Source organism: Phyllobates terribilis, unplaced genomic scaffold, assembly GCF_046119375.1.
Source record: "Phyllobates terribilis strain yellow unplaced genomic scaffold, ASM4611937v1 Scaffold_260__1_contigs__length_2691941, whole genome shotgun sequence".
Classification (NCBI taxonomy): domain Eukaryota; kingdom Metazoa; phylum Chordata; class Amphibia; order Anura; family Dendrobatidae; genus Phyllobates; species Phyllobates terribilis.
This window is the reverse complement of record NW_027363020.1, coordinates 1,404,262-1,417,354: the sequence shown is the minus strand read 5'-3', so window position 1 is coordinate 1,417,354 and position 13,093 is coordinate 1,404,262. Positions and strand designations below refer to the sequence as shown.

Genomic DNA, 13,093 nt, shown 5'->3' with positions numbered 1-13,093 from the left:
AACAAAGAGGTACTACACAGAATTTGATAACATTAGGTCATCATATGGAAAATTTTCATTTTTTTCACAAAAATGTTGTTTTAGCCTCAAATTTGCAATTTTCACAATGAATAATAGGTGAAAACAGACCCCATAATGTGTTACGCTATTCCTCCTGAACGCAATGATACCCTATCGGTGGTCAAAAACTTCTGTTTGGACATATGGCTAGGAAAGGAAAGAGCGCTATTTGTCTGGAATAAATTGTGAATGCTATGTCACATTTTGAGAGCCCCTGACATGCGAAAACAGCACCCCCCCCACAAGTGACCCCATTTTGGAAACTAGACCCCTCAAGGAATTCATCTAGCATTTTAACCTATAGGTGATTCACAAAACTTTATAACATTTAGATGTGAGAACAAAAAAATATTTTTTTCCCACTAAAAAACTCTTTAGCACCAAGTTTATAATTTACACAGGGCGACGCTATTCCCTTATTCCCGTTTTAATGCGTATCAGCAGTCGTTAAGGGGTTAAGTTTCAGTATATTGCTGATTTGTTTGGTGTCCCCCTTACATTAGAAAATATGGTTAGCTCTTGTTTAGCGTTTTTAGGAGTAGTTATTGTTCTATTAAGATGGATAAAAATTAGAAGTTTGTTAGTCTATAATGTTAAAGGGGTTGTCCAGGTTTATCACAAAAGCCTGCAGTCAGTCTATGTTACTGCAGACTTGTGAATCCTCGCAGTTCACGCTGAGCGAATTCTCCGGTGCTGGCAGTGTGACCGAGTGGTCATGTGACCGCAAGTATGTGATATGCAAATAGTAATTTTTCCAAAGTTTACTGCTTCATTTTTTGTAATGGCAATTTGCATATACTCCTGAATGTCAAAGAGTGATCAGCTTAACAGCAATTACTGTACTTGCAAAGTCAATATTTGCCCAGAAAATGAACTTTAACCCCCAAAACACATTTCAACATCATTGCAGTCCTGCCTTAAAAGGAGCAGCTAACATCGTTTTAGTGATTGATCCATTAACACAGGTGTGGGTGTTGATGAGGACAGGGCTGGCGATCAATCAGTCATGATTGAGTAAGAATGACATCACTGGACACTTTAAAAGGAGGCTGGTTCTTGGTATCATTGTTTCTCTTCAGTTAACCATGGTTATCTCTAAAGAAACACGTGCAGCCATCATTGCACTGCACAAAAATGGCCTAACAGGGAAGAGTATCGCAGCTACAAAGATTGCACCTCAGTCAACAATCTATCGCATCATCAAGAACTTCAAGGAGAGAGCTTCCATTGTTGTCAAAAAGGCTCCAGGGCACCCAAGAAAGACCAGCAAGCGCCAGGACCGTATCTTAAAACTGTTTCAGCTGCGGGATCGGACTACCAGCAGTGCCGAGCTTGCTCAGGAATGGCAGCAGGCTGGTGTGAGTGCTTCTGCACGCACTGTGAGGTGGAGACTCTTTGAGCAAGGGCTGGTTTCAAGGAGGGCAGCAAAGAAGCCACTTCTCTCCAGAAAAAACATCAGGGACCGACTGATATTCTGCAAAAGGTACAGGGAGTGGACTGCTGAGAACTGGGGCAAAGTCATTTTCTCTGATGAATCCCCTTTTCGATTGTTTGGGACATCTGGAAAACAGCTTATTCGGAGAAGAAGAGGTGAGCGCTACCACCAGTCTTGTCTCATGCCAACTATAAAGCATCCTGAAACCATTCATGTGTGGGGTTGCTTCTCAGCCAAGGGAATCGGCTCACTCACAGTCTTGCCTAAAAACACAGCCATGAATAAAGAATGGTACCAGAATGTCCTCCAAGAGCAACTTCTCCCAACCGTCCAAGAGCAGTTTGGTGCCCAACAATGCCTTTTCCAGCATGATGGAGCACCTTGCCATAAAGCAAAGGTGATAACTAAATGGCTCATGGAACAAAACATAGAGATTTTGGGTCCATGGCCTGGAAACTCCCCAGATCTTAATCCCATTGAGAACTTGTGATCAATCATCAAGAGACGGGTGGACAAACAAAAACCAACAAATTCTGGCAAAATGCAAGCATTGATTATGCAAGAATGGACTGCTATCAGTCAGGATTTGGTCCAAAAGTTGATTGAGAGCATGCCAGGGAGAATTACAGAGGTCTTGAAGAAGAAGGGGCAACACTGCAAATATTGACTTGCTGCATTAACTCATTCTAACTGTCAATATAACCTATTGGTACTCATAATATGATTGCAATTATATTTCTGTATGTGATATAAACATCAGACAAACACTAATAAAAAACAGAGGCCAGCAGATCATGTGAAAATATAATTTTGGTGTCATTCTCAAAACTTTTGGCCATGACTGTATAGTCAGAATTTGGCCGTAAGTATGGCTGCGGTGTTTATTTTTGGTTGGGAGACAGAGGGAGCATAGCTTTTGAGTCATGGCTTGTGGGCACAGTTGACCAGCTAGAGCTGGGTGCATTTGGTCTAATAATATTAAAATTTTGCGGTAATTGTTGATTATTTTAATTTATTGGTTAAAAAATTAGTAATGGGCATTGTACCACCATGTATTTTAAAGCCAGCTATTTTCAGGTAACCCTGCCCTATGGTGGAGTAAGTAGAATTGAGTTCACATGAATAAAGAAAGTTACAGCAGCATGAGATATAAAGTGATACCACTGGTTAAATGAAACCATTGCTAAATAATTCAGTATAAGGTCTGGAAGAGAAAAGTAACAGCGTTCATTACAGTGGTTTCAGCCCTTCTTTACCTCTCACTTATTTTAATCTACTTAATCCAGTTGCAGTTATTGGCAGCTTCTGAAATATGCCAATTTACGATAGTGTGAAAGTGGCTGTGCGGGTGAGGCCTTTCAACAAGGTGAGGAACACCGTGTGATCTTATTTTGACATCATTTTTTTCTTTTGGAATGTATGTGTGGCACAGACGTTGTAATGAAGATTGCTGGGATCCTATTTTAGCAATAGGGATAACTACAAGACCCACGGCTGCATATGGTCTATGACAGCAGATAGCTGTCGGCCAAACTCTCCCAAAACCTTTCCCCCTTTCTTGGCCAAATATGCATCTTTTCTGAATAGGATAGTTAGCTGTCGACAGCTATCTCACCCAACATCTCATACATAGGAATGCAAGGCTCACCCTAGTGCTCTGAGGATCTCTATGAGATAGTTTATGTTTGCAGAAGAAAAATAGGATTGGATGTTGAAATCCAACAAGTCGAATCCTTCTCTCCCCCAACGTCATCTGTCAGGGGGAGAGTGGAGAGTTGAAATTGCCCATACACATTAAGCTGTTGACGGATATCGGTGTATTAAGCAAAAACTAGATCAATATGAATGCTTGCCTTAAAGGGCTTGTGATAAAATCTGCAATCAAGAGTGACTGCAGTCTTCTGAACTTTGTCAGCGTGCGGTGCACACAGTGTCAGGATTCACCACTCCTGATCGCCTGCTCTCGATAGTGTGGCGCCCCTGAGGGTTCGACTGCAACAGGAATGCTGCACTTCTGCAATGGAGTGTGGTGTTCCTCCTGTGAGGTAAGCCCAGTGTGATGGTTGTGACCTAACCTTTTGCATCCAACACCACATCTCCACCAGAGGGAGCTAGTATGCACTAGGTGCTGCTCCCCTGGTTACAGGGAGACTGGGGAACACAAAGTGGTAGGAACCAGTTAGTGGGTGTGGGTGGAGGAACACTAGTTAGTGACACTTCAAATTTCATATTTAATAGAATGCCATCTTTGATCTTGGCCTTTCTGTCCTTTTTGTCTCTGGCAGTCTGTCTGTCAAGTGGTCCGTCCATTGTCTAGACTTTGCTAGTCTGTCGGCTGTCACTGTGCTGTCAAAATACTGTGTGTAATGTGACTTCCTTCTGGGAGCGCAGATCCTGTGTGGGCCTGCACCGGCATGGGACACAGCCCTCGTACCCCGATCTTTGGGACGAGAGGTAGGTTGCAGACAAGGAATGTCTCAACCCGGCCGAGGACCAGGATCGAGAAGGCCCGGGAGCTTTAGAGTGTGGCCCCTAGCAAATGGGTCCCGGGGAGGATGCAGACGGAGCGGAGTACGCCACCTGTCCTCGCCTACCTGATCTATTCAGAGGGATTCCGGCTGCAAGAGGGGTACCGGCCCCCGACACCCGACCTTGTACTCTACGTCCAGGACGGGAAAGCCCGGTTAGGCCCTGAGGATCCCGCCGGGCGTCGGATGGAGAGGAATTGCCACCCGAGCCCTACACCTGAGAGGAGCTCAGAGGGAGACCCGGCCAATCTACACACGCACAGACGGGAAAGGGTGAAGTCTGTAGTGCAGGAACACTCTGGTGTAGGGTCGCTACCGAACACTGGACTTCCTCGGAGGTAGTCGGACCCCTGTCCCTGGTGGCCGCAGGACTCCGCGAGGAGCAGGAAGTCGCCTTCCCGCTAACATCTCTGAGTGAGTAAAGCCTTGGAAGTTCACCCCTATGGCCTCCGGACTGTTCATTACGCGCCCTACCACGCGACACGGTGCCCGTACTCCCCGCGCTACTGCTACCCCCCTTCATCCTGTTTGCCTGCCCTGAGGCCTTGCTCCGCCTGTGGGGAGCAGTAATAACTTTAGCCGCCATGACACCGGGCCTCAGCGGACTGCTAGCGGCGCTGGTGGCCCTTCACCAGACACCACAGGTGGCGTAGTCGTAAACAATCAGCCACTCAACCCGGATTAGCCCACACCATCTCTTTCTAATGTGACGGCCCTGAGCACGGGTCGGGCCCGGGCCACGGCTACACCCCATCTCTTCAACGCAGGGCCCGACACCGAGTCCCCCAACACCCAGGGTAAAACACGGGCTTTCTGAGTAGAGGCGTCACAATAGCAATACCGGTGAACGCACACTGTCAGAATTCAGAAGTCTGCAGTCACGTAAAGTGACTTCAGACTTTTATCAGATGACCAGACAACTCATTTAAGCCTCTGCTAGACATTTATCTCCCATTATCTCTTGGTTTAGTTTTGGGTAAACTAAACTTCAAAGGGGTAGGCATACATATTTTGCAAAGATGAGCTGCATTCTTCTAGCCCCCTCTTAACCAGTGCTGTCTTTTATGGACAAGCGTTCATATGATTTTATTTGTTTATTGCCTGCAAATCGGTATAGGCCATGAGACCCCCCAATGATCACTCAAAAGAGAAGTCATGAGCTCAGGGGTCAGGAACATGCACACAAATAAGAATATGGTTCCAATAGATAGTCAAAGGCTTTCTATTGGATCCATTCTCCGCTTTGTGCACTTGCTCAGGTAGGAGATGTTTGCTTTTGCCTCCTTACCTGCACACTTTTCAGCCATCTTTTGAGAAATCAGTGGGGTCTCAAGACCCAAAACCTCACAGATCTTAAAGTAATTACTGTGCATAAAAAATAGAAAAACCTGTTACATGTTTAGTTACCATTTAAAATAATGTGACAATCCCTTTAACATGAAGTTATTTGTACATTTAATTTTATAAAATTTACTTTATTAAATATTTGCTTCCAGAGAGAGAAGGAAGCAGGAAGTAGATGTGTTATTTCCATGAAAGGCAACTTCACAACCATTCATGACCCACGGAATCCAGGTCATGAAAAAACGTTTCAATTTGATCTGGCCTACTGGTCCCATAATGGATTTTTGAAGAATCAAGATGGCACACTAGTTCCAAATGGTAAAGAAAGCAGTTACGCTGGCCAGGTATTATCATTTTATATATATCTTTTTATTTTAGATAGTAGCATGTTTCATCTCATGTATATTTGACTATTTGATTGTAAAACGACTTGTCTGAAAAGCCACATGATATCCTTAATAGTGACCTTACATTTTGTTGTGTTATATGGGGTTTGTGGGTTTTTTTATTTACAGAGACGTAAATGAAAATTACTTGGCAACAAAGGAAAATTTTAACAAGGCCCCACTCACCATGCCATTTATAATGCTGATGTCTTCTTATGTGGTTGAGGGACTTTTAGAGATGTTCATGCACCAGGGCTTGAAATTGACCTCTACATCTTTATTCACCTATTAGTCTCTGCTCATTTGCATGCTTTAAATGTAATCATTCTGAAATGTGTTCTGTTTGAAAACTGCTAATTCATTCGTTTTAACAGTTTTTTACAAAAAATTAATACTTTTTTACTTCACCAATTGTTGCATCGGCGTCTCTGCCTCCTGCTAAGCAGAGACGCCGTCCCTCTCACCTTCCTGCCCAGCGCGCGGCGTCCTCCAGCGCTCCTTCCCTCGCTGCTGCCGGCGCGCGCTCCCTCCCGGGCACTGTGCTTAGGGCGCGCGCGCTCCCCCTCTCTTAAAGGGACCGTGCGCGCCATCCTAAGGAGTCCCCGGCCAATAGCCGGAGGACTTCCCATATATAAGGCACCTCCTCCAAAATGGAGGTGCCCAAGCAAAGTTGTTACAAAGCATACTCACCTCTGCTTCAGCCCTCAGGTCGCGTTGCCAGCCTGACTTCCAGTCCTGTCTGCCTGCTTGTCTTCCCTTCAGCCCGACAGTCTGTCTCCTGCATCCGCCAGTCTGTCTATGGGCAAGTCCACCTGCGGAACAGGAAGCACCTGCCAGTTACCTGCCTGCTACCTGCCGTACCTGCTAGCCCGCTCACCTGGGAGCGCTCACCTGCTACCCGCCTGCTAGCCTACCTGGAGGCTCCGCCGTCACTTGCCGTGACCACCTGCCTGCCAGCCAAGAGACTCTTACCCGCTCACCTGGGAGCGCTCACCTGCTACCCGCCTGCTAGCCTCCCTGGAGGCTCCACCATCACTTGCCGTGACCACTTGCCTGCCAGCCAAGAGACTCTTACCCGCTCACCTGGGAGCGCTCACCTGCTACCCGCCTGCTAGCCTACCTGGAGGCTCCGCCGTCACTTGCCGTGTCCACCTGCCTGCCAGCCAAGAGACTCTTACCCGCTCACCTGGGAGCGCTCACCTGCTACCCGCCTGCTAGCCTACCTGGAGGCTCCGACGTCACTTGCCGTGACCACCTGCCTGCCAGCCGAGAGACTCTTACCTGCTCTTCCGTCACTTCCCGTGACCACCCGCCTGCTCACCCAGAGACTGCTACCTACCTGTTGTGTCCACCCGCTACTCCGGTCAGTCCCAGCTATTTGACCCGTGGGAGCCACCTGCTCTAATACAAGGTTGTCTTCAGTATAACACCTGCCCCTCAGGGTCCCTTCTTGTTCCAGGGCACAGAGGTTCCACCACCCGGCCCTGTTACAGTTTGCTCGGGCCATGGAATCCTGTGGCGCCCAAGCTCCCTCGTTCTCTGACCTGTTCTACGAAGTCTTCCGTCAGAGATCCCAACAGGAATACATCCTGAACCACCTGCATAATGTCAACTCCCACCTGGACACACTGACTGCTTCACCTGGACCTGCCTCCAGTCGTACGACTCACGCCCCGGCAGCGCCGCTACCCATCAATGCCATGGTACCCGGTCCGGGTCCCCGGCTCTCTGCACCGCCTCGTTTTGGTGGAGATCCCGTCTTGGCTCGAGGTTTCATTAACCAGTGCACCCTGCATTTTGAACTCTTGGCACACCACTTTACCACCGACCGGGCCAAAGTGGCTTTCATCATGTCCCATCTCACTGGGGAAGCACTGGCTTGGCTAAATCCCCTGTGGGAGAGAGGGGATCCCCTGGTATCCAACTTGTCAGCTTTCCTCACTGCTTTCCGGAAAGTCTTCGATGAACCGGGACGAAAGACCTCGTCAGCCTCCTCTCTGCTATGTCTCCGCCAAGGGAGTCTCACCGTAGGCTAATATGCCTTACGGTTCCGTACCTTCGCTTCTGAGCTTGCCTGGGATAACGAGGCCCTGCTGTCCGTCTTCTGGGAGGGTCTTTCCGGTCGGATTAAAGATGAACTTGCCAGTCGGGACATTCCTACCACCCTAGACGACCTGGTGTCACTTGCTACCTGGATTGACATCCGGTTCCAGGAACGTACCAAGGAGACCACCCGTGAGAGAAGGTTTCCCCGCCTTGCTCCTAACTTCCAGAGACCTGTCTCTTCTTCAATCACTCCCCGGGCGCACACACCCGAGCCCATGCAGGTCGACCAGACCAAGTTGGTCAAATCCCGCCAGGAGTCACGCCGGGCCGAGGGGAGCTGTTTCTATTGTGGCAGCAAGGAGCACCTGATCCGTTCCTGCCCGGAGAGGCCGTGAAACGCCGGTGTCTAGGATCGCTCGGAGAGGTCGTCCTAGACAAAAGTAAGTCCTCTCCCTTCCTGACTTTGTCTGTCTCTCTCTCATGGTGAGAGGATCGGCACTTTGAAATCGCCCACCTGGACTCTGGAGCTGCTGGGAACCTCATCTCCCAGTCCTTAGTAGAGAGATACCATATTCCCACAAAGCCTCTCACTGAACCTTTGTCAGTTGCCTCCGTGGATGGTAAACTCCTTCCAGTGCCCATCCTGCTTGTCACTGAACCCTTAACTCTGCAGGTCGGAATGCTGCACTCTGAGAAGATCTCCTTCCATGTGCTATCCGGACTCTCTCACTCCCTGTTGCTAGGTCTACCTTGGCTCCAGGCACATGAACCCGTATTGAACTGGCGATCCGGTGAAGTACTCCGGTGGGGTCCAGACTGCCTTAAAACCTGCCTGGTTCCGGTCCATCCAGCTCGCCCTCCGCCTACTCCAGCTAATCTACCCGGTCTCCCGGCTCCATACTGGCCCTATGCGGACGTCTTCGGTAAAAAGGAAGCTGAGACGTTGCCACCCCATAGGCCATATGACTGCCCGATCGACCTGGTACCTGGCGCCACTCCTCCGCGTGGGCGTATCTACCCGTTGTCTGTGGCCGAAACCCGGGCCATGTCAGAATACATTGAAGAAAATCTGGCTAGGGGATTTATCCGAAAATCTACCTCCCCGGCTGGAGCCGGATTCTTCTTTGTCAAAAAGAAAGACGGCTCGCTACATCCCTGTATAGACTACAGAGGACTCAATCTAATCACTGTAAAAAACAAATACCCCCTGCCGCTTATCTCCGAATTGTTTGACCATCTCAAGGGCGCCAAGATCTTCTCCAAGCTGGATTTACGAGGAGCATATAACCTGGTCCGTATCCGTCAAGGAGACGAGTGGAAGACAGCATTCAATACCCGGGACAGTCACTATGAATACCTTGTGATGCCCTTTGGTCTCTGTAATGCCCCCGCTGTCTTTCAAGAGCTGGTCAACGACATCTTCCGTGACCTCCTGTACTCCTGCGTAGTGGTATACCTGGACGATATCTTGGTCTTCTATCCGGATCTCCCCACACACCGGAGGGATGTTCGTCAGGTCCTGCTTAGGCTTCGGCAGAACCGCCTCTATGCCAAATATGAGAAGTGCCTCTTCGACCAGACCTCCCTTCCATTCTTGGGCTACGTTATCTCCCAGACAGGTCTGCAAATGGATCTCGAGAAGCTCTCTTCTGTTCTTAAATGGCCCCGTCCAGAAGGTTTGAAGGCGATACAGCGATTCCTGGGCTTCGCCAATTACTATCATCTTTTCATCCCACACTTCTCGTCCCGGACTGCTCCCATATCTGCGCTTACCCGTAAGGGGGCAAATCCCAAGGTATGGTCGCCTGAAGCCGAGGAGGCCTTCCTTTCCTTAAAGAGAGCCTTCGCCTCTGCCCCCGTCCTGCACCGTCCGGACTGTAATAAGCAATTCTACCTGGAGGTTGATGCCTCCTCCTCCGGAGCAAGAGCGGTACTCACCCAAAAATCTTCTACCGGGAGAATGGTAACCTGCGGCTTCTTCTCCAAACTCTTCTCCTCGTCTGAGCGCAACTACTCCATAGGAGACCGTGAATTGCTAGCCGTCAAATTGGCATTGGGGGAGTGGCGCTATCTGCTTGAAGGGGCTCTTTACCCGGTAATTATCTACATGGATCACAAAAACCTGGCATATCTCCAAAATGCCCAGAGACTCAATCCTCGCCAGGCCCGGTGGTCGTTGTTTTTTGCCCGCTTCGACTTCATTCTTCATTTCCACCCGGCGGACAAGAACGTCAAAGCTGATGCCTTGTCCCGGTCCTTCCTGTCCTCCGATCAAGAGGAGGAGCCTACGCACATCATTGACTCTTCCAAGGTGATGAATGTGGCCCCCTTGGATCTGACTCGTCTTCCACCCGGTAAGACGTTTGTAGCAGTACCAGATCGGGAGAGGGTTCTTTGCTGGGGACATTCTTCTAAACTAGCTGGCCATGCTGGCCAAAAGAAGACCTTCCAGCTCATTACCCGGCATTACTGGTGGCCTACCCTGCGTAAGGACATTGTAGAGTTCGTCGCTGCCTGTTCATCCTGTGCCCATAACAAAGTTCCCAGACATCTACCAGCTGGCCATCTCCTTCCCCTGCCCGTACCTGCTGCTCCATGGCAGCACATTGCTATGGACTTTATCACCGATCTTCCTGTTTCTGCCGGTTGTACAGTCATTTGGGTGGTCGTTGACCGCTTTTCTAAAATGGCCCACTTCATTCCCCTGCCTGGTCTCCCATCTGCACCCGAACTGGCTAAAGACTTTATCCGCCACATCTTCCGTCTCCATGGCCTACCCCTCCACATCGTGTCGGATCGTGGGGTTCAGTTCACCTCACGCTTCTGGAGAGCCACATGTAAACTGCTAGACGGCACCCTGGATTTCTCCTCCGCTTACCACCCACAGTCCAATGGTCAAGTGGAGCGGATCAATCAGATCCTGACCAGCTACCTCTGGCACTTCGTTAATGCCCACCATTCGGATTGGGTGGATCTCTTACCATGGGCCGAGTTCTCTTATAATAACCATGAGAGCGAATCCTCTTCCAAATCCCCGTTCTTTATAGTCGGTGGCCAACATCCCCGGATTCCAGTTCCTGTCTCCGCTTCTGTGGACAACCCTGCCGCAGAGTCTCTTGTCAGCGAATTTTCTACTATTTGAGAGAGTACCAGGTCCACTCTTCTTCTGTCCTCCGAGCGGATGAAGAGATATGCTGATAAGAGACGTCTGGATCCACCTCAATTCTGTCCAGGAGACAAGGTTTGGCTCTCTTACAAACATGTGCGGCTCAAAGTACCCTCCTACAAGTTGGGCCCTCGGTTCATCGGACCCTTCGAAGTCCTCAGGCAAATTAACCCAGTGGCCTACAAATTAAAACTCCCGGCCACCCTACGCATTCCCAACTCCTTCCACTTATCCCTCCTCAAACCCGTTGTCCTTAACACTTTTTCCGACAATCCAGGTACTCCTCCTACTCCGGTTTCTGCTGAGGATGTCTTTGAAGTGGAGAGTATCCTGGCCACCCAGAGGGTAAGAGGGAGAACCTTTTTTCTGGTGGATTGGAAGGGGTTTGGTCCTGAGGAAAGAACTTGGGAACCCAGGTAGAACATCAACGCTCCGCTTCTCCTTGAGAAATTTCTCGCTGGCCTAAAAAAGGTGGGGCCTAAAGGGGGGGGTACTGTTGCATCGGCGTCTCTGCCTCCTGCTAAGCAGAGACGCCGTCCCTCTCACCTTCCTGCCCAGCGCGCGGCGTCCTCCTGCGCTCCTTCCCTCGCTGCTGCCGGCGCGCGCTCCCTCCCGGGCACTGTGCTTAGGGCGTGCGCGCGTCCGCTCCCCCTCTCTTGAAAGGACCGCGCGCACCATCCTAAGGAGTCCCCGGCCAATAGCCGGAGGACTTCCCATATATAAGGCACCTCCTCCAAAATGGAGGTGCCCGAGCAAAGTTGTTGCAAATTTTACTCACCTCTGCTTCAGCCCTTAGGTCCCGTTGCCAGCCTGACTTTGTAGTGCCGGCGTCCCTGCCCTCTGCTAGGCAGGGACGCTGTTCCCCTCACCGCTCTGCTCCGTGCCCGGCGTCCCTCTCCCGCTCTGCTGGCAGCGCGCGCTCCTTCCCGGCCACTGTGCTTAGGGCGCACGCGCGCGCCCTCCCTCCCTCTTAAAGGGGCCGCGCGCGCCGTCCTAAGGAGTCCCCGGCCAATGGCCGGAGGACTTTACCATATATAAGGCACCTCCTCCAAAATGGAGGTGCCCGAGCAATGTTGTTGCACCGTTCTACTCTGCTTCAGCCCTCAGGTCCCGTTGCCAGTTACCTGCCAGTTACCTGCCAGATTCCTGCCAGCTTGCTGTCCTAATCCTGCCTGATTTCCTGTTACCTGCCTGCCTGCCTGAGGTCCGACGGTCTGCCTTACAACTCCGGTCAGTCTGTCTAAGGACCAACTTGCCCGCTCACCTGGGAGCGCACATCAGCTACCTGCCTGCTTGCCTGAGGTCCGACGGTCTGCCTTACAACTCCGGTCAGTCTGTCTATGGACCAGCTTGCCCGCTCACCTGGGAGCGCTTCTCCGCTACCTGCCTGCTTGCCTGCCCGGAGGCTCCGCTATCACGTGCTGTGACCACCAGCTATTCCAGACTCTTGCCCGCTCACCTGGGAACGCTTCTCCGCTACCTGCCTGCTTGCCTACCTGGAGGCTCCGCCGTCACGTGCTGTGACCACCTGCTATTCCAGAGACTCTCGCTTGCTCACCTGGGAGCACACATCCTCCATCTGCCTTGCTAGCCTACCTGGAGGTTCAGCCATCACAGGTCGTACCTACCCCTTACCTAGAGACTGCCCCGGTCACTTGCCGTGACCTCCAGCCCGTTCTTCCAGAGACTGCCCCGGTCACTTGCCGTGACCTCCAGCCCGTTCTTCCAGAGACTGCCCTGATCACTTGCCGTGACCTCCTGCCCGTACACCCAGAGACTGTCCCGGTCACCTGCTGTGACTGCCTGCCTGGTCGCCACCCGCTCCCTTACAAGGACCGCTCCCTTGTATAGTAGCCCAGAGGTTCCGCCTCCCAGACCCGTTACAGTTTGCTCGGGCCATGGAACCCGGTGGCACCCAAGCTCCCTCGCTCTCGGACCTGTGTCATGAACTGTCCCGTCAAAGGTCCCAACAGGAGTCCATCCTGGGTCACCTGCGGAATGTCAATACTCGCCTGGACACTCTGACTGTTCCACCAACAACCTCCGCCAGTGCCATGTCTCGCAATCCGGCAGCTCCGCTGTCCACTAACACCATGATATCCTACCCCGGACCTCGGCTTTCTGCACC

At 50.8% G+C, this 13,093-nt stretch overlaps 1 protein-coding gene across 1 annotated transcript in view; it reads left to right on the top strand.

Annotated features, from left to right (window-relative positions):
* LOC141219304 (uncharacterized) overlaps positions 1-13,093 on the top strand; it is a 119,696-nt gene that overhangs the window by 50,837 nt on the left and 55,766 nt on the right. Inside the window, exon 3 of the mRNA XM_073666075.1 lies at positions 8,651-9,418. Within this exon, the coding sequence (XP_073522176.1) occupies positions 8,651-9,418 (768 nt within the window). The remainder of the gene's footprint in view (positions 1-8,650; positions 9,419-13,093) is intronic.